Source organism: Carcharhinus amblyrhynchos, chromosome 21, assembly GCF_965287045.1.
Source record: "Carcharhinus amblyrhynchos chromosome 21, sCarAmb.v2.hapA, whole genome shotgun sequence".
NCBI lineage: Eukaryota > Metazoa > Chordata > Chondrichthyes > Carcharhiniformes > Carcharhinidae > Carcharhinus > Carcharhinus amblyrhynchos.
Genome location: NC_137344.1, coordinates 49,202,575 through 49,227,098, shown reverse-complemented (window position 1 = coordinate 49,227,098; position 24,524 = coordinate 49,202,575). Strand labels below are relative to the sequence as shown.

Genomic DNA, 24,524 nt, shown 5'->3' with positions numbered 1-24,524 from the left:
TGAACTTTGGAATTTTCTACCCCAGTGGGCTCAATCATTGATTTGATTTATTATTGTCACATGTATACAGTGAAATGTATCGTTTCTTGAGAGAGGGTGCAGAATATAACGTTACAGTTGGAGCTAGGGTGTAGAGAAAGCAGGCTTTCTTAACTGTAATGTTGGCATGGAGGGACCAGGATAGGTTGTTGGTGATCTGGACACGTAGAAAATTGAAGCTTTTGACCATTGCCACTTCATCCCTGTTGAGGTAGACAGAGACATGTCCCCCACTATGCTTCCTGGAGTCGATGACTATCTCCTTTATTTTGTTAACATTGAGGGAGAGATTATTGTCGTCGTACCAGTTTCTCTATCTCTTTCCTTTACCCCATCTCATCATAGAACATAGAACATTCCAATGCAGTACAGGCCCTTCGGCCCTCGATGTTGCGCCGACCAGTAGAACCAATCTAATGACCCTCTAACCTAAACTATTCCAATGTTATCCATATGCCTATCCACTGACCATTTGAACGCCCTTAAAGTTGGCGAGTCCACAACTGCTGCAGGCAGGGCATTCCACGCCCTTACTACCCTCTGAGTAAAGAACCTACCTCTGACATCCGTCCTATAATTACCACCCCTTAATTTAAAGCTATGTCCCCTCGTGTTAGCCATCAACATCCGAGGTAAAAGGCTCTCACTGTCCACCCTATCCAATCCTTTGATCATCTTGTATGCCTCAATCAGGTCACCTCGTAACCTTCTTCTCTCCAATGAAAATAACCTCAAGTCCCTCAGCCTTTCCTCAATAAGACCTTCCCACCATACCAGGCAACATCCTGGTAAACCTCCTCTGCACCCTTTCCAATGCCTCCACATCTTTCTTATAATGCGGCGACCAGAACTGTACACAATACTCCAAGTGTGGCCGCACCAGAGTTTTGTACAGTTGTAACATGACCTCACGGCTCCGAAATTCAATCCCTCTACCAATAAAAGCTAACACACCGTACGCCTTCTTAACAACCTTATCAACCTGGGTGCCAACTTTCAGGGAGCTATGCACATGTACCCCGAGATCTCTCTGCTCATCGACACTACTAAGAGTCCTTCCATTAGCCCTATATTCTGTACCCCTGTTACTCTTTCCAAAGTGAATCACCTCACACTTTTCCATCGTCTGAGATCGGACTCACTGCGGTGGTGTCATTAACAAACTTGAAAATCGATTTGGAGGGGAATTTGGCCACACAGTGCTAGGTGTAAACCTATGATAGTATGGTATCAATTAACATGTTCAAGACAAGAAATCGATAGGTTTCTGGATTCTGATGACACCGAGGGAATGGGGATCGTGCAGAAAAGTGGTGTTGAAATAATGATCGGCCATGATCGCACTGAATAGTGGGATTGACTCGATGGGATGAATAGAGATTTACATCATGGAAACAGGCCCTTCAGCCCAACCTGTCCACCCTGCCCCCTTTTTTTCAAACCCGCAAGCTAATCCCAGTTGCTGGCCTACTCCTGCTCAGTTTCTCTCTCCACAGGTACTGCTGCGTATATCCACTGTTTTATTTCGTAATCCTGTGTTGTATTTTCCTCCAGAGCTTTAAGGACAATGGACTGCTGGACGAGGAGGCGGCTGTGAACAAACTCCAGGACGATGGGGAGAGGTTGCTGAAGTTGAAACACCCAGGCAGCTCAGTAATTGAGGTACCAATCAATAACTGCTCACAAACCAGAGAGGCACAGGTTACAGGCCAAATACTATAGAGATACTGATAACAGAGTGAGCTAGGAAGCAAACCAGACAACCAAACTGAGCAAACCCGAATCAATCAAACTGACCTGGCCCAAACCAACCAAGATAGGCTGTTAATCTAGAAACTCAGCTAGAATCATAGAACCCTACAGTGCAGAAAGAGGCCCTTCAGCCCATCGAGTCTGCACCGACCACAATCCCACCCAGGCCCTACCCCCCATCCCTACATATTATACCCACTAATCCCTCTAACCTACACATCCCTGGACACTAAGGGGCAATTTCTTAGCATGGCCAATCAACCTAACCCGCACATCTTTGGACTGTGGGAGGAAACCGGAGCACCCGGAAGAAACCCACGCAGACACGAGGAGAATGTGCAAACTCCACACAGACAGTGACCCCATCCGGGAATTGAACCCAGGACCCTGGAGCTGTGAAGCAGCAGTGCTAACCCACTGTGCCACCATGCCACCATGGTGTGATTCTAGGTTGGAATCACTCCATGGCAGATGGTGGAATTTGAATTCAATAAAAAAAGTCTGGATTTAAGATTCTACTGATGGCCATGAAACCAATTTCAAAAAAACCCACCTTGTTCACTTGTGCTCTTTAGGGAAGGAAATCTGCTGGTCTGGCCTGGCCTGGTCTGGCCTGGTCTGGTCTGGTCTGGTCTGGCCTGGCCTGGCCCGGTCTGGCCTGGCCTGGCCTGGTCTGGTCTGGCCTGGCCCGGTCTGGCCTGGCCCGGTCTGGCCTGGCCTGGCCTGGCCTGGCCTGATCTGGCCTGGCCTGGTCTGGCCAGGCCTAGTCTGGCCTGGCCTGGTCTGGCCTGGTCTGGTCTGGCCTGGCCCGGTCTGGCCTGGCCTGGCCTGGCCTGGCCTGGCCTGGCCTGGCCTGGTCTGGCCAGGCCTGGTCTGGTCTGGTCTGGCCTGGCCCGGTATGGCCTGGTCTGGCCTGGTCTGGTCTGGCCTGGCCCGGTCTGGCCTGGTCTGGCCTGGCCTGGCCTGGTCTGGTCTGGTCTGGTCTGGCCTGGTCTGGTCTGGTCTACATGTGACTCGAGGGTCACAGCAATGCAGTTGACTCTCAACTGCCCTCCAAGGGGAGCTAGAGATGGGCAATAAATGCTGGCCAGCCAGTCACACCCAAATCCCACGAATAAATAAAAGGAAGCTGAACCAGGAAGCTGCCTCGGGTCACTGTCTGTGTGGAGTTTGCACATTCTCCTCATGTCTGCGTGGGTTTCCTCCGGGCGCTCCAGTTTCCTCCCACAGTTCAAAGATGTGCGGGTTAGGCTGATTGGCCGTGCTAAGAAATTGCCCCTTAGTGTCCAGGGATAGGTTAGAGGGATTAGTGGGTATAATATGTAGGGATATGGGGGTAGGGCCTGGGTGGGATTGTGTTCGGTGCAGACTCGATGGGCCGAAGGGCCTCTTTCTGCACTGTTGGGTTCTATGATCTATGAACCAATCCAAACCAATCAAACTGACCCAACCAAGTTAAAGCTAAGAGACCTACCCCAGGAATATTGATGAAATTACTGTGCAGTTGCTGTGATAGTGATAGACATTGTTCAGCTTAAAGCAGTCCCAGGGTTTTCCCAGTCTGGATTGGCCTGTTTCTTGATAAGATTGTAGCGACTGGAGTCTTGGAAGTGCTAATATTGGGTTTAAAATTGAAGAGCGAGTCTACCTAGGGAACAATGAAGATTCTAAATATTCGCCATCCACTGGGTTGCGATCAGTGAGGGTCCAATGATTGCTTTTGTTGATGGAACCATCCAGGTTTGGATTTTTTGGTCAAGTTTCTGCCGGAGAACTCTTCCCATTCCATGCTTTGGGTTTTTTGTTTTGTTAAGTAATGGTCGGGAGTTATACTGTTGCAAGGTCACCTTCAGCTCTGTGCCCTCCTCTTGTTGCGTTGGTGATCATGCAGTTACTCAGATGGTAACATGTGCAGGGACTGTCTTTCAGGCTCACAAAGACGCAGTGAAGAATGAATGGCAGCAGTTTCTAAACCTCTGCATCTGTCAGGAAGGCCACCTGAAGAACGTGGAGGATTACAAAAAGGTAACAAATAAACGGGTGAATGTCTCAATTTAATCCCCGGGTGGTGGTGAATGAGCTGAGGAGAGAAGAAGAATCTCTGATCTTCAGCAACCTGGAGGATGGAAGAGAAAAATCTTTATTATCAACGCAGATAAATGTGTAGTCATCCATTTTGGCAGGTCCAATGGGATGAAGGAATACAATATCAAGGGTAAGACTCTTAGCTGTGTTGAAGAGCAGAAGGATCTTGGGGTCCGGGTCCATAGGACTCTTAAATCGGCCTCGCAGGTGGAGGATGTGGTCAAGAAGGCATATGGTGTACTGGCCTTCATTAATCGAGGGATTGAGTTTAGGAGTCGGGAGATAATGCTGCAACTTCATAAGACCCTTGTCAGACCCCACTTGGAGTACTGTGCGCCATTCTGGTCACCTCATTACAGGAAGGATGTGGAAGCTATTGAGAGGGTGCAGAGGAGATTTACAAGGATGTTGCCTGGATTGGGAGGCATGCCTTATGCAGATAGGTTGAGGGAGCTGGGTCTCTTCTCCCTGGAGAGATGAAGGTTGAGAGGCGACCTGATAGAGGTTTATAAAATGTTGAGAGGAATAGATCAGGTGGATTCTCAGAGGCTATTTCCCAGGGCTGAAATGGTCGCTATGAGAGGACACAGGTTTAAGGTGCTGGGGAGCAGGTACAGAGGAGATGTCAGGGGTAAGTTTTTCACTCAGAGGGTGGTGAGTGAGTGGAATCGGCTGCCGTCAGTGGTGGTGGAGGTGAACCCGCTGGGGTCTTTTAAAAGACTTCTGGATGAGTACATGGGATTTAATGGGATTGAGGGTTATAGATAGGCCTGGTAGGTAGGGATATGATTGGCGCAACTTGTGGGCCGAATGGCCTGTTTGTGCTGTAGTGTTCTATGTTCTAAAGCACTGTTAGGAAACTTCTTCACCTGGTTCTGCTAGCGTGTGAGCGTCAGATTAAATTCTTGTTATTTCTTCCATCGTTACACCCATCCTATTTACATCAACAAACACCATCAGAACTATCTGAGTCGCTGCACACATTTAAAAATGATTATTTCAGCAAACCTGTTTTACACACACCAATTATTAATTTATTCATTCTTACCTGGGCCAGCATTTATTGCCCATCCCTAATTGCCCTTCCACTGAACTGAGTGACTTGCTATACCATTTTATTGGACTCCTTCATCCCATTGGTCCTGCCAAAATGGATCACTACACATTTATCCACGTTGAAGTCCATCTGCCACTTCTCCGCCCAATCTTGTCTCCTATCTATGTCACTTCTGACATCCTTCCAGACTATCCACAACGTCACCAACCTTCGTATCGTCGGTGAACTTACCAACCCATCCCTCCACTTCCTCATCCAGCTCATTTATGAAGGTGGTCCCAGAACAGATCCCTGGGGCACTCCACTGGTGTAACATGTTCTGACTTACTTGCTCAACACCGACAACCTCCCAGCTGCCTGGGGAGGGCTGTGGGTGGGGTGGGGAGGGTAATAGAATTGCAGGTGCTCAGCTCCAGTGAGTGTCAAAGTACTGGCTCAGTCTTAGAACGAGAAGAACCTGCTATCTCTCCTCCACAGAGACCCCTTACAGTGTCTACAGCCAGGCTGGTGAGAACTTATGAACAAGGGCAGCACAGTGGCACAGTGGTTCCAAGAGATGAGGGGTTTGTCGTACGAAGAGAGATTGAACAGCTCAGGCCTAAACTCTCTGGACTTTAGAAGAATGAGGGGAGATCAAATTGAGGTTTACAAGATGATAAAAGTTATGAATAAAGTAGACGCCTGTGGGGCGTTGTGGGGACGAGAGGTCATAGCCTTAGAGTAAGGGGTAGCAGATTTAAAACAGAGTTGGAGGAGAAATTAATTATCCCAAAGGGTATATTTAAGTCGCGGGTAAATATATTTAAGTCACGGGTTTTGGACAGACAAGGGGATTAAGGGTTATGGGGAGGGAGCGGGAAAGTGGAACTGATCCACTTCAGATCAGCCATGATCTTATTGAATGGCAGGGCAGGCTCGAAGGGCTAGATGGCCTACTCCTGCTCCTGTTTCTTATGTTCTTATGGTTGTGAATCTGTGGATTTCACTCCCCCAAAGTGCGGTGGATGCTGAGGCAGTGAGTAAATTTAAGGAGAAGTTAGATTTTTAATTGGTAATGGGTTGAGGGGTTATGGGGAGCAGGCAGGAAAATGGGGACGGGGAACATATCAGCCATGATCGCGTGGCAGAGCAGACTCGATGGGCCCAATGGCCTAATTCTGCTCCTACGGTTTAGCACTGCTGCCTCACAGCACCAGGGACTCAATCCCGGCCTTCCGTGCCTGGCTGCGTGGAGTTAGCACATTCTCCCCGTGTCTGCGTGGGCTTCACCCCACAGTCCAAAGGTACGTGGGGTGAGGTGGATTGGCCGTGCTAAAAGCAGGGGGCGGTTACAGGGTCGGGAATGGGCCTGGGTGGGGAGCTCTTTTGGAGAATCGGTGAGTTGGCGCCGTCTCGTTGGGCTCCGTCTTCACCACTGGGACTCTATTTAAGAAGACATGAAGAAGAGGAATTGAGTTACAGGACACACCGTGTTGTTTCATGAGCCACGAGATTTGAGACGCCACCTCTCACATTTCACCCTTATTGTGTCATTAATAACTCAACACCATTGTGGAGAAAAAACACAGGCTTTTATTTCAGCAGATACACACCACACCCAGCCACAGAGTACAATAGAGAGTAAGCTAACACGCAGCTGAATCTGGGAGAGGGATAGGAACAGTTTCATTGTTACTCCCTCTTTAAGAAATTTGTTTCACTGCATCGTGATACTGGTTTGCTGAGTTCTGTGCGAGTTTACTTCACTGTTTTACAATCACACATTCACGCTACGCCCTTAGATCTACATTGCCCGAGTCTTGCCAACGCCTCAATTTTAAAATTCACACCTTTTGTTTTCAAATCCACTCTCGCTAGCTCTGTAATCGCCTCCAATTAGAATCCCTACAGTGCAGAAAGAGGCCCTTCAGCCCATCGAGTCTGCACCGAACACAATCCCAGCCAGGCCCTACCCCCCATACATATTATACCCACCCTGTAACCTATGCATCCCTGGACACGAAGGGGCAATTTCTTAGCAAGACCAGTCAACCTAACCCGCACATCATTGGGAGGAAACCCGAGCACCCGGAGGAAACCCACGCAGACACGAGGAGAATGTGCAAACTCCACGCAGATGGTGACCCGAGCCGGGAATCGAACCCAGGAACCCTGGAGCTGTGAAGCAGCAGTGCTAACCCACTGTGCTACCGTGCCGCCCAACTCCACACAGACAGTGACCCGAGCCGGGAATCGAACCCAGGAACCCTGGAGCTGTGGAGCAGCAGTGCTAACCACTGTGCTACCGTGCTGCCCGATTCTGCGCTCCTCCAATCCTGCCCGCTTGTGTGTCCCCAGTTATAATTGTAGACCAGGTGCTGGCTGCACCTTCTGGATCCTAAACTCTAGAATACCCTCACTGCTTCTCTCTATATCTCTCCCTACACATTGAAGACGCTCCTTAAAAACCACCTCTTTGTTCAAGCTTGGTCACCTATCTCCGTACGTGCTCAGTGTTTGGCCACCCTGCGAAGTTTTTTGGGCCCCTTCCTTTATTGTAGATTTAATTTGTTTTAATAAGTCTGATGATCACTGATACAATTTCTCTCTCTCTCACTCCTCTCCATCCCTTGGGATGTATTTCCTCTCCGCAGTTCCAGTACGATGCTGAGACCCTTGCTGAGTCCATTAAGAAGCACAATTCCGAGCTGGACAACAAGTTCTCGAGGTACAACAAGGATAACCCTCGGGTTGTGTCTGATCTGCTTCACCAGCTTGAGGTGAGTATTAATGAATCAGATCGCTGCCTCTTCAGGCTCATGATGTGGAGATGCCGGCGTTGGACTGGGGTAAACACAGTAAAAAGTCTGACAACACCAGGTTTAAGTCCAACCGATTTATTTGATAGTAAACTCACTAGCTTTCGGGTTAGTCCCTTCGTCAGGTGAATGGAGAGTTCTGGCCTCAGACAGAGCATATAAAGCACAGACAGTTTACAGATTACTGATTAGAATGCGAATCTTTACACCTAACCTGCTGTTCAAGTCTTAAAGTGGCTAACAATGTGAGTGGAAGGAGCACTGATCACAGGTTAAAGAGATGTGTATTGTCTCCAGACAGGACAGTAAGTGAGGTTTTGCAAACCCAGGCAAGTCACGGGGGTTACAGATAGTGCGACATGAACCTAAGATCCCTGTTGAGGCCACCTTCACGACACACGGCAGCGCAGAGTCGCTGAGCAGAGACTGATAGCCAAGTTCCGCACACGAGGACGGTCTCAACAGGGATCTTGGGTTCATGTTGCACTATCTGTAACCCCCATGACTTGCCTGGGTTTGCAAAACCTCACTTACTGTCCTGTCTGGAGACAATACACATCTCTTTAACCTGTGATCAGTGCTCCTTCCACACACATTGTCGGCCACTTTAGGACTTGAACAGCAGGTTAGGTGTAAAGATTCGCATTCTAGTCAGTAATCTGTAAACTGTCTGTGCTTTATATGCTCTGTCTGAGGCCAGAACTCTCCATTCACCTGATGAAGGGACAAACCCTTATGAGTTTACTATCAAATAAATCGGTTGGACTTCAACCTGGTGTTGTCAGACTTGTTACTGTCTTCAGGCTCACTCAGATGGCATTATATAAAACGTGCTGGATCATATCAAAAATACATATAGTGTTACCAACTCTCCCAGATTGTCAATTCCAGAGATTGGGACAATTATGATCATGATGCCAGCATTGGACTGGGGTGGGCACAGTAAGTAGTCTCACAACACCAGATTAAAGTCCAACAGGTTCGTGGGCGAGGACCTGGCAGATAGAGTTAACGTCAGCAAATGTGAGGTTATCCACTTTGGTAGAAATAATAGTAGGAGGGATTATTATTTAAAGGGTGAAAAGCTGCAGCATGCTACGGTGCAGAGGGACCTGGGGGTCCTTGTGCACGAGTCGCAAAAACCCAGTCTGCAGGTGCAGCAGGTGATCAGGAAGGCGAATGGGATGCTGGCCTTTATAGCGAGGGGGATAGAATATAAAAGCAGGGAGGTCTTGCTGCAACTGTACAGGGCACTGGTGAGGCTGCAGCTGGAGTACTGTGTGCAGTTTTGGTCACCGCACTTGCGGAAGGATATATTGGCCTTGGAGGGAGTGCAGAGGAAGTTCACTAGGCTGATACCGGAGATGAGGGGGTTGGACTATGAAGAGAGACTGAGTAGACTGGGTCTGTACTCGTTAGAGTTTAGAAGGCTGAGGGGGATCTTATAGAGACGTATAAGATAATGAAAGGGATGGATAGGGTAGAGGTAGAGAGATTCTTTCCACTTAGAAAGGATAGCAGGACTAGAGGGCACAGCCTCAAGATAAGAGGGGGGCAGTTTAGATCAGAGTTGAGGAGGAACTTCTTCACTCAAAGGGTGGTGAATCTCTGGAATTCTCTGCCCGTTGAAGTGGTGGAGGCTACCTCGCTGAATATATTTAAGTCATGGGTAGATAGGTTTCTGATAGACAGGGGGATTAAGGGTTATGGGGAGAAAGCGGGAAAGTGGAACTGATCCACTTCAGATCAGCCATGATCTTATTGAATGGCAGGGCAGGCTCGAAGGGCTAGATGGCCTACTCCTGCTCCTATTTCTTATGTTCTTATTTGTTTTCCCTTAAGTGCATTGATACTTTTCACTCCAACCACCCCCGGTAGCGGTGAGTTCCCCATTCTCGCCACCCTCTGGGTGAAGACGTAGCTTTTGAATTAGGTTTCTTGGTGACTCTCTGAGACGAATGGCCAGGAGTGTAAGGTGTGAGGTTTCAATCCAATTGAATCAATTGCTCATAATTGTAAACATTCCCAGATTCCACTCTCCTGGTTGACTGGATTCACATATTCCCATTTCTCTCTATCTCGCAGAGTGATGAGAAGAATATCATTCTAATGGACAAAGACATGAATGACCTGAAGAGGCGAAGCCATCTGATTGCTCCATTGAAAGCTAGGCGAACCCCAGTCTCCAAACCCATTGCCGTCGAGGCGCTGTGTGACTGGGACGATGGAGAGGTGAGAAGGAGAAACTCCAAGCAAGAGATTTCCTTGACTATCTTCCAAATCTGAAATAAAAACCATAAGGATATCCTTAGGCACATCTCGAAGCAAGAACATCGATACAAGAGCAGGCTCCTTGGACCTGATCCACTATTCAGTAGCTAATCTGTATTTTCGACCCACTTATGCTCCATATTCTCTCATACCCTTACCCAACGAAACTATCTTTCAGTGAAACTAGGTTCACTAGACTGATACCGGAAATGAGGGGGTTGGACTATGAAGAGAGACTAAATAGACTGGGATTGTACACGTTGGAGTTTAGAAGGATGAGAGGGGATCTTATAGAGACATATAAGATAATGAAGGGGATGGATAAGGTAGAGGTAGAGAGATTCTTCCCGCTTAGAAAGGATAGCAGGACTAGAGGGCACAGCCTCAAGATAAGTGGGGTGCTGTTTAGATCGGAGTTGAGGAGGAAATTCTTCACTCAAAGGGTGGTGAATCTCTGGAATTCTCTGCCCGTTGAAGTGGTGGAGGCTACCTCGTTGAACATATTTAAGTCATGGGTAGATTGATTTCTGATAGACAGGGGAATTAAGGGGAGAAAGCGGGAAAGTGGAACTGATCCACTTCAGATCAGCCATGATCTTATTGAATGGCAGGGCAGGCTCGAAGGGCTAGATGGCCTACTCCTGCTCCTATTTCTTATGTTCTTATATTCATCTCAGTCTTGAGAATATCAATTGTTCAATGGTATCCGTAACTTTTTGAGGGTGATGTTCCTTGCTTCCCAATGCCTTTGTGTGAAGAAGTGCCCTTGCATTTTGCTCCTGAAAAACTGAGCCCTATTTTGAACCTGTCCTAAGTGCTCAGGATCATGAGAGCTAGGAGATGGAAATGGGCCATTCAGCCCCTTGAGCCTGCTTGATCATTCAACGGCCAATCTGATTGTGGTCTTAACTCCACTTTCCTGCTTGTTCCATATCCGTGACTCTCCCGTCGATCAACAGTTAGCCTGACAGAGCCTTCAATATTCCCAATGATCTAACCTCCACTGCTCTCTGTGGAAGAGAATTCCAAAGATAAATGTTCGTCCCTGTCTCAAATGGGAGACCCCCACCCCCCAACTAAATCTTGCATTCTCCAACGTTTCTGATATCTGATTTGCGTCCTCTTTTGTGAAGATAGAACACTGTAGGATGCATTCCGTTAAGGATGAATGAATGTTCCTGGATACCCCAGGATAGCAGGACAACAGGATAACAAGTTTGAGGTCATGCCCACTCCCCAGTCAATGTAATAATTGTGTTGTGATATTGAAAGTTGAGGAGAACGTTTCTTTGTCCGTTGCAGCAAGAGATAAACCGTGGGGAGAAGTTGATGCTTCATAACAATGCTGACCCTGAGAACTGGGTGGTGACGAATAACGTGAAAGAGACCAAGCGTGCCCCGGGCGTCTGCTTCAACATCCCTCCCACGGATCCCGAGGCCACTGCCCAAGTCAACAGGTTGGTCTATTTCCTTTCCTGATGTTTCTCCCCCTAGTGGCCATCTTTCATATGCAAACTAGCCCTCAGCAGTGAGTGCTTGTTAGGTTATTTATCGGGGGGGGGAGAGGGGTGGGGCAAATGATGTGCACGCATCTCACCCTTGGTGTCCAGCGAGGGATAGAGATGGGGTGGGGGGAAACCTGGTGACCCGAGGTACTGAAGTTCATTGTGTTGCTGCCAATGCCATTTTGGCCGAGACCAGACTAACCTCAAAGAACAAAGAACAACACAGCACGGGAAACAGGCCCTTCGGCCCAACAAGCCCGCGCCGCCATTTTAACCTGTGACTTTTGTCTACGCCTATTGGACTCCACAATAAAGGAACCATAACCAGATTGAGGGACGACTAATTTAGGGACAATTTGTTACACCCAATCAGCCTAAGAGCACATCTTTGGGGTGTGGGAGGAAACCGGAGCACCCGGAGAAAACCCACGCAAGCACGGGGAGAATGCGCAAACTCCCACAGACACCGGCCCAAATCCATGTATCTGCACAGCAAACAGTGATAGTCACTGAGCTGTCGTGTTGCCCGTCCAGTTTAAGCGCACACTAACGACGTGAAGCACTAGGCAACTCTTGAAACGTCCAAGAGCAGCCCTCGTACGACCCACCGCGTGTACGCCCCTCGTTGGACAACAAGGAGGACCGAATCACCTGTGGATGTTAAAAAAAAAATATTAATCTGTTCTGTTCTCATACATCTTGGATGTGGAAACACATGGCCTTCCTGTTAGCAGTAGCATCACTGCCTGAACATCACTTCCTTAGATGGGTTCTGTCTATCGTCACACCCAGCAGTCACACCGTGGTTTTACTCAATGAAAATGACAATGCCATCCCCCCCTCCCCCCACCCGGTATCCCCCCACCCCACATTCAGGGTCTCTGCCAAAGTTTTGGTCTCCAATTGATGGATTTCGCAAGGATTTTCCTGCTACTTATTGCTGTGTGTGGAACACCGTCTATCATGTGTATTCAGATGCAGTGTCTATGTCAGTGAAACCAAGGTCATAGTTTCTTCTGTATAGAATTATCCTATCAAACACATCTAGAGTTGTTAAGGTCTGGTTTGGATACGGAGTAAAGCTCCCTCTACACTGTTCCCCCATCAAACACTCCCAGGACAGGTACAGCACAGGGTTAGATACAGAGTAAAGCTCCCTCTACACTGTCCCCCCATCAAACACTCCCAGGACAGGTACAGCACGGGGTTAGATACAGAGTAAAGCTCCCTCTACACTGTCCCCCATCAAACACACCCAGGACAGGTACAGCACGGGGTTAGATACAGAGTAAAGCTCCCTCTACACTGTCCCCCATCAAACACTCCCAGGACAGGTACAGCACGGGGTTAGATACAGAGTAAAGCTCCCTCTACACTGTCCCCCATCAAACACACCCAGGACAGGTACAGCACGGGGTTAGATACAGAGTGAAGCTCCCTTTACACTGTCCCCATCAAACACACCCCAGGACAGGTACAGCACGGGGTTAGATACAGAGTGAAGCTCCCTTTACACTGTCCCCATCAAACACACCCCAGGACAGGTACAGCACGGAGTTAGATACAGAGTAAGAGTTACCCTGAATTCACTAAATTCCAGCACAGTTTTATATTCTATCCAGCGGTTCTCCATGTGTGATATTTGTTATAGGTTGGCGAAGGACATCGATGATCTGAAGAGGAGACGATCAGACATTGAGAACAAGCTGAAAAACCGTTACAATGAGTTGAACCAAATGAAACAACCCTCTGAGAGCAAACAGACCAACCTGCTGAACCAGTCTTCAGCACCAGGTGGGGTACATACACCATTGGAGCTATCAATCCCCGAGGCACTCCAACCATTCCCCAGAGTGACAAACCCAGCCTGTGATGTCCACTGTGCTGGTTTGAACCTACCCCCAGTGAATCTGTTTCTCCCCCACACCTTGCCCCATTCGAAATTAAAACAGGAAGTGCTGAACAAACTCAGCTGGTCCGGTAGCATCTGTGGAGAGAGATAAGGTTAATAATTCAAGTCCTTTAACTGTGTCCGTTTAACCGAGTTTTTTGAAAAGGTGACCAAAGAGGTGGATAAGGGTAAGGCAGTTGACGTGGTGTATATGGATTTTAGCAAAGCGTTTGATAAGGTTCCCCATGGTAGGCTACTGCAGAAAATGCAGATGCGTGGGATTGAGGGTGATTTAGCAGTTTGGATCAGGAATTGGCTAGCTGATAGAAGACAGAGGGTGGTGGTTGATGGGAAATATTCAACCTGGAGTTCAGTTACAAGTGGTGTACCTCAGGGATCTGTTTTGGGGCCACTGCTGTTTGTCATTTTTATAAATGATCTGGATGAGGGTGTAGAAGGATGGGTTAGTAAATTTGCTGACGACACCAAAGTCGGAGGAGTTGTAGACAGTGAGGATGGATGTTACAGTTTGCAGAGGGACATAGATAAGCTGCAGAGCTGGGCCGAGAGGTGGCAAATGGAGTTTAATACGGAAAAGTGTGAGGTGATTCACTTTGGAAAAAATAACAGGAGTACAGAATATAGGGCTAATGGGAGGACTGTTAGTAGTGTCGATGAGCAGAGAGATCTTGGGGTACATGTGCATAGATCTCTGAAAGTTGGCACCCAGGTTGATAAGGTTGTTAAGAAGGCGTACGGTGTGTTAGCTTTTATTGGTAGAGGGATTGAATTTCGGAGCAGTGAGGTCATGTTACAACTGTACAAAACTCTGGTGCGGCCGCACTTGGAGTATTGCGTACAGTTCTGGTCGCCGCATTATAAGAAAGATGTGGAGGCATTGGAAAGGGTGCAGAGGAGGTTTACCAGGATGTTGCCTGGTACGGTGGGAAGGTCTTGTAAGGAAAGGCTGAGGGACTTGAGGTTATTTTCATTGGAGAGAAGAAGGTTACGGGGTGACCTAATTGAGGCATACAAGATGATCAGAGGGTTAGGTAGAGTGGACAGTGAGAGCCTTTTTCCTCGGATGGTGATGGCTAACACGAGGGGACATAGCTTTAAATTAAGGGGTGGTAATTATAGGACGAATGTCAGAGGTAGGTTCTTTACTCAGAGGGTAGTAAGGGTGTGGAATGCCCTGCCTGCAGCAGTTGTGGACTCGCCAACTTTAAGGGCGTTCAAATGGTCAGTGGATAGGCATATGGATAACATTGGAATAGTTTAGGTTAGAGGGTCATTAGATTGGTTCCACTGGTCGGCGCAACATCGAGGGCCGAAGGGCCTGTACTGCGCTGTAATGTTCTATGTTCTATGTTAAAGTGAACCCTCTTTCTCACTCCACAGATGCTGCCAGACCTGTTGAGCTTTTCTAGCTGTTTTTATTTCCCATATTCAGCATGTGTTTTCCTTTATCCCACCTACTCAATCCCGCCGTCCCAGTTTGCTCCCTGCTCCTCTCCTGCAGTGCCTTATTGTCTCTCGTTGTCTCTCCACAGGTTACAACCTCGACAACCCCCGGAATAAAGAACTCCTGTCCAAGCTCGACAAGATCAACGGTGACCTGGGGGAGACTGAGAAGCAGATACTCACCCACCTGCGTGCCCCAATCAACCAAAGTGCTCCCTCTAAGGACGTCAGCAGCCGTCTCAAGGATCAGGAGGTGGGCCTAGTTCCTAAGCCTTCAAAACTCCCAAAAAATGGAAATGGTTTGAAAGTGTTAAAGAGCTCTTGTGGCAATTGGGAATTTAGAACATTGTGGGACAGTCTCAGGATCAGTAGTCAGCCGGTTAGAACTGAGATGAAGAGAAAGTTCTTCACTCAAGGGTTGTGAAAGTTTGGAATGCTGTACCTCAGGGAGTTGTGGATGTGCTCAGTCACGAACGTCCAGGAGAGAGATCAATACATTTTCCAGTACTGAGGCAATTAAAGGATTAGATGGAGTTGAGGTGGACGATAGTCCATTATCTTACTGAGGGGTAGAGCAGGCAAATGGCCTCCTCCTGCTCCTCTTTCTTATATTCCTGTGTAAAGGCATAATACCGCAGATGCTGGAAGTATAAAATAAAAATAGAAAGTTCTGGAACTGTTCAGCAGGTCTGGCAGCATTTGTGGAGAGAGAAAAACAGAGATTCCGGGTGGGAATTTCCACACCACATGTTTTGGAGGCGGCCTACGGGATCTACTGGTTCCGTCATCCCCATTGAAGGCATCCCCTCCCCTGGGAAAGTCGTGGCTGGGGTGCACCATCGGCAGGACTGGAAGATCTCACCAGGCGGCATGGTCGCTCAGCGGGTTAGCACTGCTGCTTCACAGCTTCAGGGTCCTGGGTTCGATTCCCGGCTCGGGTCACTGTCTCCTCGAGTCTGCGTGAGTTTCCTCCGGGTGCTCCGGTTTCCTCCCACAGTCCAAAGATGTGCGGGTTAGAACATAAGAAATAGGAGCAGGAGTAGGCCATCTAGCCCTTCGAGCCTGCCCCGCCATTCAATAAGATCATGGCTGATCTGAAGTGGATCAGTTCCACTTTCCCACTTTCTCCCCATAACCCTTAATTCCCTTGTCTATCAGAAATCTATCTACCCGTGACTTAAATATATTTAGCGAGGTAGCCTCCACCATTTCAACGGGCAGAGAATTCCAGAGATTCTCCACCCTTTGAGTGAAGAAGTTCCTCCTCAACTCTGTTCTAAACTGCCCCCTCTTATCTTGAGGCTGTGCCCTCTAGTCCTACTGTCCTTTCTAAGCGGGAAGAATCTCTCTACCTCTACCCTATCCATCCCCTTCATTATCTTATACGTCTCTATAAGATCCCCCCTCATCCTTCTAAACTCCAACGAGTACAGACCCAGTCTATTTAGTCTCTCTTCATAGTCCAACCCCCTCATCTCCGGTATCAATCTAGTGAACCTCCTCTGCACTCCCTCCAAGGCCAATATATCCTTGCGCAAGTGCGGCGACCAAAACTGCACACAGTACTCCAGCTGCGGCCTCACCAGTGCCCTGTACAGTTGCAGTAAGACCTCCCTGCTTTTATATTCTATCCCCCTCGCTATAAAGGCCAGCATCCCATTCGCCTTCCTGACCACCTGCTGCACCTGCAGACTGGGTTTTTGCGACTCATGCACAAGGACCCCCAGGTCCCTCTGCACCGTAGCATGCTGCAGCTTTTCACCCTTTAAATAGTAATCCCTCCTACTATTATTCCTGCCAAAGTGGATAACCTCACACTTGCTAACATTGTACTCCATCTGCCAGGTCCTCGCCCGCTCGCTCAGCCTATCCAGATCCCTCTGCAGACTTTCCACACCCTCCGCACAATTTGCTTTTCCTCTCATCTTCGTGTCATCAGCAAATTTCGACACCCTACACTCAGCCCCCTCCTCCAGATCGTCTATATAGGCTGATTGACCATGCTAAGAAATTGTCCCTTAGTGTCCAGGGATGTGTAGGTTAGAGGGATTAGTGGGTATAATATGGAGGGATATGGGGGTAGGGCCTGGGTGGGATTGTGTTCAGTACAGACTCGATGGGCCGAAGGGCCTCTTTCTGCACTGTAGGGTTTCTCTGATTCTACGAATGGTTGGAACTTTCCGGCCAATGTTTGTAGTCTGAAGCAGAGTCTTATGGACCCTGTTGCTCTCTCCACAGATGCTGCCAGACCGACTGAATTTTCCAGCATTTTCTGCTCATATCCTTACATTTTTGTGTTCAGTTCATTCCAGAGCCATTATTCCAGGCTTCCACGTAGAACAGTCTCTTTTCAGAGGTTCAGCACTCCTGGCTGGCACAATTCGAGGATTTCAGTTCAGGATGACCAAACTAAATTATATGCAGTGTTCGATGGAGAGGTTACAGAAACATAGAAAAACTACAGCACAATACAGGCCCTTCGGCCCACAAAGTTGTGCTGAACATGTCCCTACCTTAGAGATTAAACATTATATCTTGTGTGATATGTGGACAGAACAGCAGAAAGATGTGGGCAATATGTGTCTATCTCGCAGAGATCCATGTTTGGAATGAGTGAGAGAGTCAGTGATCAGTTGCCGTTAAGGGTTAGGTGTGAAGGTTCACTCAGACTGCAGTCATGTCAGGGGATCTGTGTCGAAACAGTAAAAACTCACCCTCTGATTCTAATCACAGAGTGTGAACAAGCGCTTGGAGCAGATTGGAGCAGAGAAGGACGCTGTACAGAAAGAGTGTGAACCCTTCCTTCCAAAAGGTTCCAGCCCGTCGCCGCTCTCAACTAAACTGGACAAAGTGAAGAATAAACACAAAGATGTCACCTCGCTGGCCAACCTGTACCAGGACAAGTGAGTTCATAGCAGCCGTCTTCTGGGCAATTTTCATTCCCTTGGATAAATCCCCTGTGCAAACCGACATGTAATGGAGTTGAGGAGTATAGTGTGGGCGGACGACCTGAGTCCAGAGAATGATCTGTCTTGTGGGTGAGAGGAGACCCTCAGGCCATTCACGTAAAATCATCACTACACTTGGAGAACTGTGCGCAGTTCTGGTCGCCTCACTACAGGAAGGATGTGGAAGCTATTGAGAGGGTGCAGAGGAGATTTACAAGGATGTTGCCTGGATTGGGAGGCATGCCTTATGAGGATAGGTTGAGGGAGCTAGGTCTCTTCTCCCTGGAGAGATGAAGGTTGAGAGGCGACCTGATAGAGGTTTATAAAATGTTGAGAGGAATAGATAGGGTGGATTCTCGGAGGCTATTTCCCAGGGCTGAAATGGTCACTACGAGAGGACACAGGTTTAAGGTGCTGGGGAGCAGGTACAGAGGAGATGTTAGGGGTAAGTTTTTCACTCAGAGGGTGGTGAGTGAGTGGAATCGGCTGCCGTCGGTGGTGGTGGAGGCAAACTCGCTGGGGTCTTTTAAGAGACTTCTGGATGAGTACATGGGATTTAATGGGATTGGGAGTTACAGATAGGCCTGGTAGGTATGGATATGATCGACGCAACTTGTGGGCCGAATGGCCAGTTTGTGCTGTCGTGTTCTATGTTCTATCACCAAGAAATCCAATAGGGAATTCAGAAGGAACTTTATACACAAAAAGTTGAAGCCAATATGGAGTTTGCTACCACAGGATGTGATTGAAGTAAAAGATATAGCTGAATTTAATGGGAAAATAGTCCAGGGAGAAGGACATAGAGAGGGACCGTGATCAGTTTGGAGGAGAAAAGATGGGAAGAGGCTTGAGTGATTCATAATCACAGTAAAAGCCATGTTAGGTCATAAGGCCCTTTCCCGTGCTGTATAGTCTGTAATTCAAAGTGACACTTGTGATCCCATCTAGAATGGCACAGTGGTTAGCACTGCTGCCTCACAGCACCAGGGGCCTGGGTTCAAATCCTGCCTTGGATCGCTGTTCTCCCTGTGTCTGCGTGGGTTTCCTATGGGTGCTCAGGTTTCTTCCCACACTCCAAAGATGTGCCGGTTAGGGGGATTGGCCATGGTAAATGCACAGGGTTACGAGACCTCGGGGTCCTTGTGCATGAGTCGCAAAAACCCAGCCTGCAGGTGCAGCAGGTGGTCAGGAAGGTGAATGGGATGCTGGCCTTCATAGCGAGGGGGATTGAATATAAAAGTAGGGAGGTCTTGCTGCGGCTGTATAGGGCATTGGTGAGGCCGCAGCTGGAGTACTGTGTGCAGTTTTGGGCACCGCACTTACGCAAGGATATTTTGGCCTTGGAGGGGGTGCAGAGGAGGTTTACTAGGCTGATGCCGGAGTTGAGGGGGTTGAGCTATGAGGAGAGGCTGAATAAACTAGGCTTGTACTCGTTAGAGTTTAGAAGAATGAGGGGAGATCTCATTGAGACGTATAAGATGATGAATGGGATGGATAGGATAGAGGTGGAGAGACTCTTCCCGCTCAGAAAGGACAGTAGGGCTAGGGGGCACAGCCTCAAGATAAAGGGGGGAACGGTTTAGAATGGAGTTGAGGAGGAACTTCTTCACTCAAAGGGTGGTGAATCTCTGGAATTCTTTGCCCGTTGAAATGGTGGATGCTGCCTCGCTAAATATTTTTAAGACGCGGGTTGATGGGTTTTTGATAAGTGAGGGGAATAAGGGTTATGGGGAGAAAGCGGGAATGTGGAACTGAGACACGACAGATCAGCCATGATCTTATTGAATGGCGGGGCAGGCTCGAAGGGCTAGATGGCCTACTCCTGCTCCTATTTCTTATGTTCTTATGAATAAGGCAGGGGCTGTGGGCTTGGATGAGATGCTCCCTCGGAGAGTTGGAGCCGACCTGTTGGGCCAAATGGCCGCCTTCTGCCCTATAGGGATTCTATGGTTTATTGCGTTCAGTGGAGCCCTGGGGGACACTGTGGCTGACGTACTTCCGCCAGTAATGATGGCCAGGCAATGATACAGACCTGTGACCTATTTGTTTTTGCCTTGGTCAGAGCAAACAGCCAGTTCGAGTTGGAAAACAGCATTCAGAAAGCAGAAGATGCCCTCGGGAAAATTGAATCCAACCTGGCAGAGGAGTCGGTGATTCCTGCTTCCCCAAACGCCATGCAGCAGAGGAATACTGAGCTACAGGTAATGAGGAACCAGGGGAAAGTAGCATGTTGTAGAAAAGGCTTGTCTTTTACCCAATAGTTTCAACTCCAACCTCTCCCATCTTTCTCTCTGTCAGCCCCAAATTTATAAGAAATCAGACTCTGATCAGAGAATCACAATGTATCTGGGTTACTCCCGATGTCAACGGAGTTGATATCAAATCCAGAGGATTGACCTCACCAGAGTGAGACTCATTCCCGAGTGTGGAATCTCAGTTTCCTCAAGTTGCCTCTTAAATGCAATTCTCACATCCAAAATTCGATGTCCGTATAAACATCCCGCATCAAACTTTCCGATGGTAAATTCCCACTCCAATATATAGAACGTGTCCACAGACAGAATTTTGTTTACTTGCCTGGATCAATGTGTTTATACCTAAGGGACGTGAGTTTATTTTTACCCTCAGAGTGATCGTCCCAGTTAAATAAGTCCAGACGCAAACTGTTTTGTGAGTCTTAAAGTAAAGATCATTTATTAGCACACACGGGTGTTTAAAATGTGATGTCTCACTCGCACACAAAGGTTAGATACAGATGGGGGTAAAATAATGCAGCTCTCACTTACAATTATTAAGTCTCCTTTGTAGCAGGCCTGTAGTTTCTTAGATGAAGTTGATGCTTTGATTAAAGTAAAGGTCTCGGAAAGCAGAGGATTCTCAGTTTGAGCTATGAGGCTTCTTGTAGTTGGATTTCCAACAGGTTGTTCTCAGGTGAACTCAGAAGTTGGAGCAGGTTTGGGGGCCTCCTTCTCCCACTGTCATGGTGTTGCTGTCTAGTACTTTGTTCGCTGGGGTGACTTGCAGTGGGTTCGATAGCTGCCAGTGGAATTCTTTCGACAAGAAGCTTCAGGCTGTATTTTTACAACAGAAAACAAAACAACTTCCTCATCGTGTGAAATGTACAAGTTTAAAGAACTTTGTGTCTTTCCAGTTTGTGTCTGAAAGACCCATTCAGTTTGAAATTACCCTTTTAAATTAGTTTCAGAAAAGGGCATTGATGCATCAGTGTGGAACATTTTTTTGTTCCTTCTTCAAAGAACAAAAACAGCCCGGGAAACAGGCCCTTCGGCCCAACGAGCCCGCGTTGCCATTTTAACTGTATACTCTGTACCCTCCATCCATGACCCCTATCTATTGTTTATGGCCATCCACATTGAGGGAAACTAATTCAGGGACAATTTATTCCTGCCAATCAGCCTTAGAGCACATCTTTGGGGTGTGGGAGGAAACCGGAGCACCCAGAGAAAACCCACGCAAGCACTGGGAGAATGGCTGCTTCTGTTCTGTATCCCCCATGTAATCTGATATAAAATCACTCCGATATAAAAGGACACTCCCTTAGCTGATAAGACGTAGGAACAAAAGTAGGCCATTCAGCCCATCGGGTCTGCTCCGCAATTTAATGACTGATCGGATTTGAGAAGTTTCAACTCCACTTTCCTGCCTTATCCCCGACACCCTCCCTTCCCTCGCTGGTTAGAAATCTGTCTATCTCAGCCTTGAACATACTTAACCACCCAGCCGCTACAACCTTCTGCTGTAAAGAATCCCATAGATTCACTAGACTCTGTGAGAAGGTCAGGAGAGGTGGAGAGACTCTTCCCGCTCAGAAAGGACAGTAGGACTAGAGGGCACAGCCTCAAGATAAAGGGGGGGGCGGTTTAGAACGGAGTTGAGGAGGAACTTCTTCACTCAAAGGGTGGTGAATCTCTGGAATTCTCTGCCCGTTGAAGTGGTGGAGGCTGCCTCGCTAAATATTTTTAAGACGCGGGTTGATGGGTTTTTGATAAGCGAGGGGATTAAGGGTTATGGGGAGAGGGCGGGAATGTGGAACTGAGCCACGACAGATCAGCCATGATCTTAGATGGCCTACTCCTGCTCCTATTTCTTATGTTCTAGAAGAAATTCCTCCTTGTATCTGTCTTAAATGCCAGCTGCCATATAAATACACGCCTGGCGACATGGGTTTCCTTGGTGCTGAGCACAGTTAACGGTGAAAGTTGGAGAAGACCTGACTTTCTGCCTTGCTAAAGGAAGCTGTACTGGCAGCCTCTGGGAGCAGAGAGGTGTGTGGTAGCAGGAGGTTCATACAACCCATCAGCATCCACAAGCAGGGAGACTGCAAGGATCATAGAATTCCTACAGTGACCCTTTGGCCCATCGAGTCTGCACCGAACACAATCCCACCCAGGCCCTACCCCCATATCAAACCCACTAATCCCCCTAAGGGGCAATTTCTTAGCACGGCCAATCAACCTAACCCACTCGTCTTTGGATTGTGGGAGGAAACCGGAGCACCCGGAGGAAACCCACGCAGACACGAGGGGAATGTGCAAACTCCACACAGACAGTGACCCGAGCCGGGAATCGAACCCAGGACCCTGGGGCTGTGAAGCAGCAGTGCTAACCCACTGTGCCACCGTGCCGCCCGATAAGTAGACTGTGTTTCCCTTTCCCCTGAACACAGTGGGTTTTGCACAGAACTGAGACCGAACAAAAAATAATACAGAATTGAAGGAACCTCCACAAATGTCAGTGAGAATGTCCGCATCATTCCTCTTTATGAATATTTCTTCCATTATTATTTTTATTTATTCATTCATGAGACGTGGGCATCACTGGCTGGCCAATATTTATTGCCCATCCCTAGTTGCCCTTGAGAAGGCGGTGGTGAGCTGCCTTCTTGAATCGCTGCAATCCATGTTCTGTGTGTTGAATCACAATGCTGTTAGGGAGGGAATTCCAGGATTTTGTCCCGGCGACTGCAAAGGAAAGCATAGGAACAAAAGTGGGCCATTCGGCCCATCGAGTCTGCTCTGCCACTTAATGAGATCATGGCTGATCTGATCCACTTTCCGACCCTATCCTCATAACCCTCAACTCTCTTACTGACTAAAAGTCTGTCTTTCCCAGCCTCAAGCATGCTTTCCAAGTCAGGATGGTGAGTGACGTGGAGGGGAACTTGCAGGTGATGGGTGTTCCCTTCCCTTGTCCTTCTGGAAGGAAGTGGTCATGGGTTTGGAAGGTGCTGTCTAGGGATCTTTGGTGAATTTTGTAGATAGTACACACCGCTGCCACTGACCTGCGGTAGTGGTGGGAGTGAATGTTTGTAGATGTGGTGCCAATCTGGCGGGCTGCTTTGTCCTGGATGGTGTTGAACTTCTCCAGTGTTATTGTAGTTGTACCCATCCAGGCAAGTGGACAGTATTCTCCTAAGAACATAAGAAATAGGAGCAGGAGTAGGCCATCTAGCCCTTCGAGCCTGCCCCGCCATTCAAAAAGATCATGGCTGATCTGAAGTGGATCAGTTCCACTTTCCCGCTTTCTCTCCATAACTCTTAATTCCCTTGTCTATCAGAAGCCTATCTACCCGCGACTTAAATATATTTAGTGAGGCAGCCTCCACCATTTCAACGGGCAGAGAATTCCAGAGATTCACCACCCTTTGAGTGAAGAAGTTCCTCCTCAACTCCGATCTAAACTGCACCCCCCTTATCTTGAGGCTGTGCCCTCTAGTCCTGCTATCCTTTCTAAGCGGGAAGAATCTCTCTACCTCTACCCTATTCATCCCCTTCATTATCTTATACGTCTCTATAAGATCCCCCCTCAGCCTTCTAAACTCCAACGAGTACAGACACAGTCTATTTAGTCTCTCTTGTCTCTCACCCTTCCTTCAGGTGTTGAAACGGGAGCTAAACAACAACCAGGGCAAGCTGGAGAAGATGAACCAGGACGTGAAGAGGACTGAGGAATGCTGCAAACCTCTGGAGCTCAACTTCCAGGAATATTGTCCCGATATCAAGAAGCAGAAGGCTGAGGTTCAGAAGTTGAATGACCGCTTTCAGAATGCAATCGATCAACTCAACCTGAGGTGGGCTCTCTGCTTATGAAAGAACCATTGTTGAGATGTCAGCATCACTGACAAATCCATTGCCCAGTTGCAATTTCCCTTCAAAACATAAAAAAAAAGCAGGATTAGATCATTTGGCCCTGCTCTGTTATTCAGTGAGATCATAGAAACCCTCCAGTGCAGAAAGAGGCCCATCGAGTCTGCACCGAACACAATCCCACCCAGGCCCTATCCCCCATATCCCTACACATAATACCCCCTAATCCCTCTAACCTAAGCATCCCAGGACACTAAGGGGCAATTTTAGCATGGCCAATTAACCTAACCCACACATTTTTGGACTGTGGGAGGAAACCGGAGCACCCGGAGGAAACCCACGCAGACACGAGGAGAATGTGCAACCTCCACACAGACAGTGACCCGAGCCGGGAATCGAACCCATGTCCCCGGAGCTGTGAAGCAGCAGTGCCGCCCCAAATCATGGGTGATCCCCTATCTCAACACCATACTCCCACACTCTCCCCATACCCCTTTACAGTCTAGAAATCTATTTCCTTTTTAAATATATGCAGTGACTGGCCTCCACAGCCCTCTGTGGTAGAGAATTCCACAAGCCTACTTCCCTCTGAGTGGAGAAGTTTCTT

At 48.1% G+C, this 24,524-nt stretch overlaps 1 protein-coding gene across 1 annotated transcript in view; it reads left to right on the top strand.

Moving 5' to 3' along the window:
- Window positions 1-24,524, top strand: part of LOC145356411 (envoplakin-like) — a 94,083-nt gene that overhangs the window by 46,280 nt on the left and 23,279 nt on the right. The window contains exons 8-17 of the mRNA XM_080209124.1: window positions 1,594-1,701; window positions 3,721-3,816; window positions 7,567-7,692; window positions 9,817-9,963; window positions 11,305-11,459; window positions 13,159-13,301; window positions 14,952-15,115; window positions 17,596-17,765; window positions 19,873-20,011; window positions 23,708-23,901. Coding sequence (XP_080065250.1) covers window positions 1,594-1,701; window positions 3,721-3,816; window positions 7,567-7,692; window positions 9,817-9,963; window positions 11,305-11,459; window positions 13,159-13,301; window positions 14,952-15,115; window positions 17,596-17,765; window positions 19,873-20,011; window positions 23,708-23,901 — 1,442 coding nt within the window. The remainder of the gene's footprint in view (window positions 1-1,593; window positions 1,702-3,720; window positions 3,817-7,566; window positions 7,693-9,816; window positions 9,964-11,304; window positions 11,460-13,158; window positions 13,302-14,951; window positions 15,116-17,595; window positions 17,766-19,872; window positions 20,012-23,707; window positions 23,902-24,524) is intronic.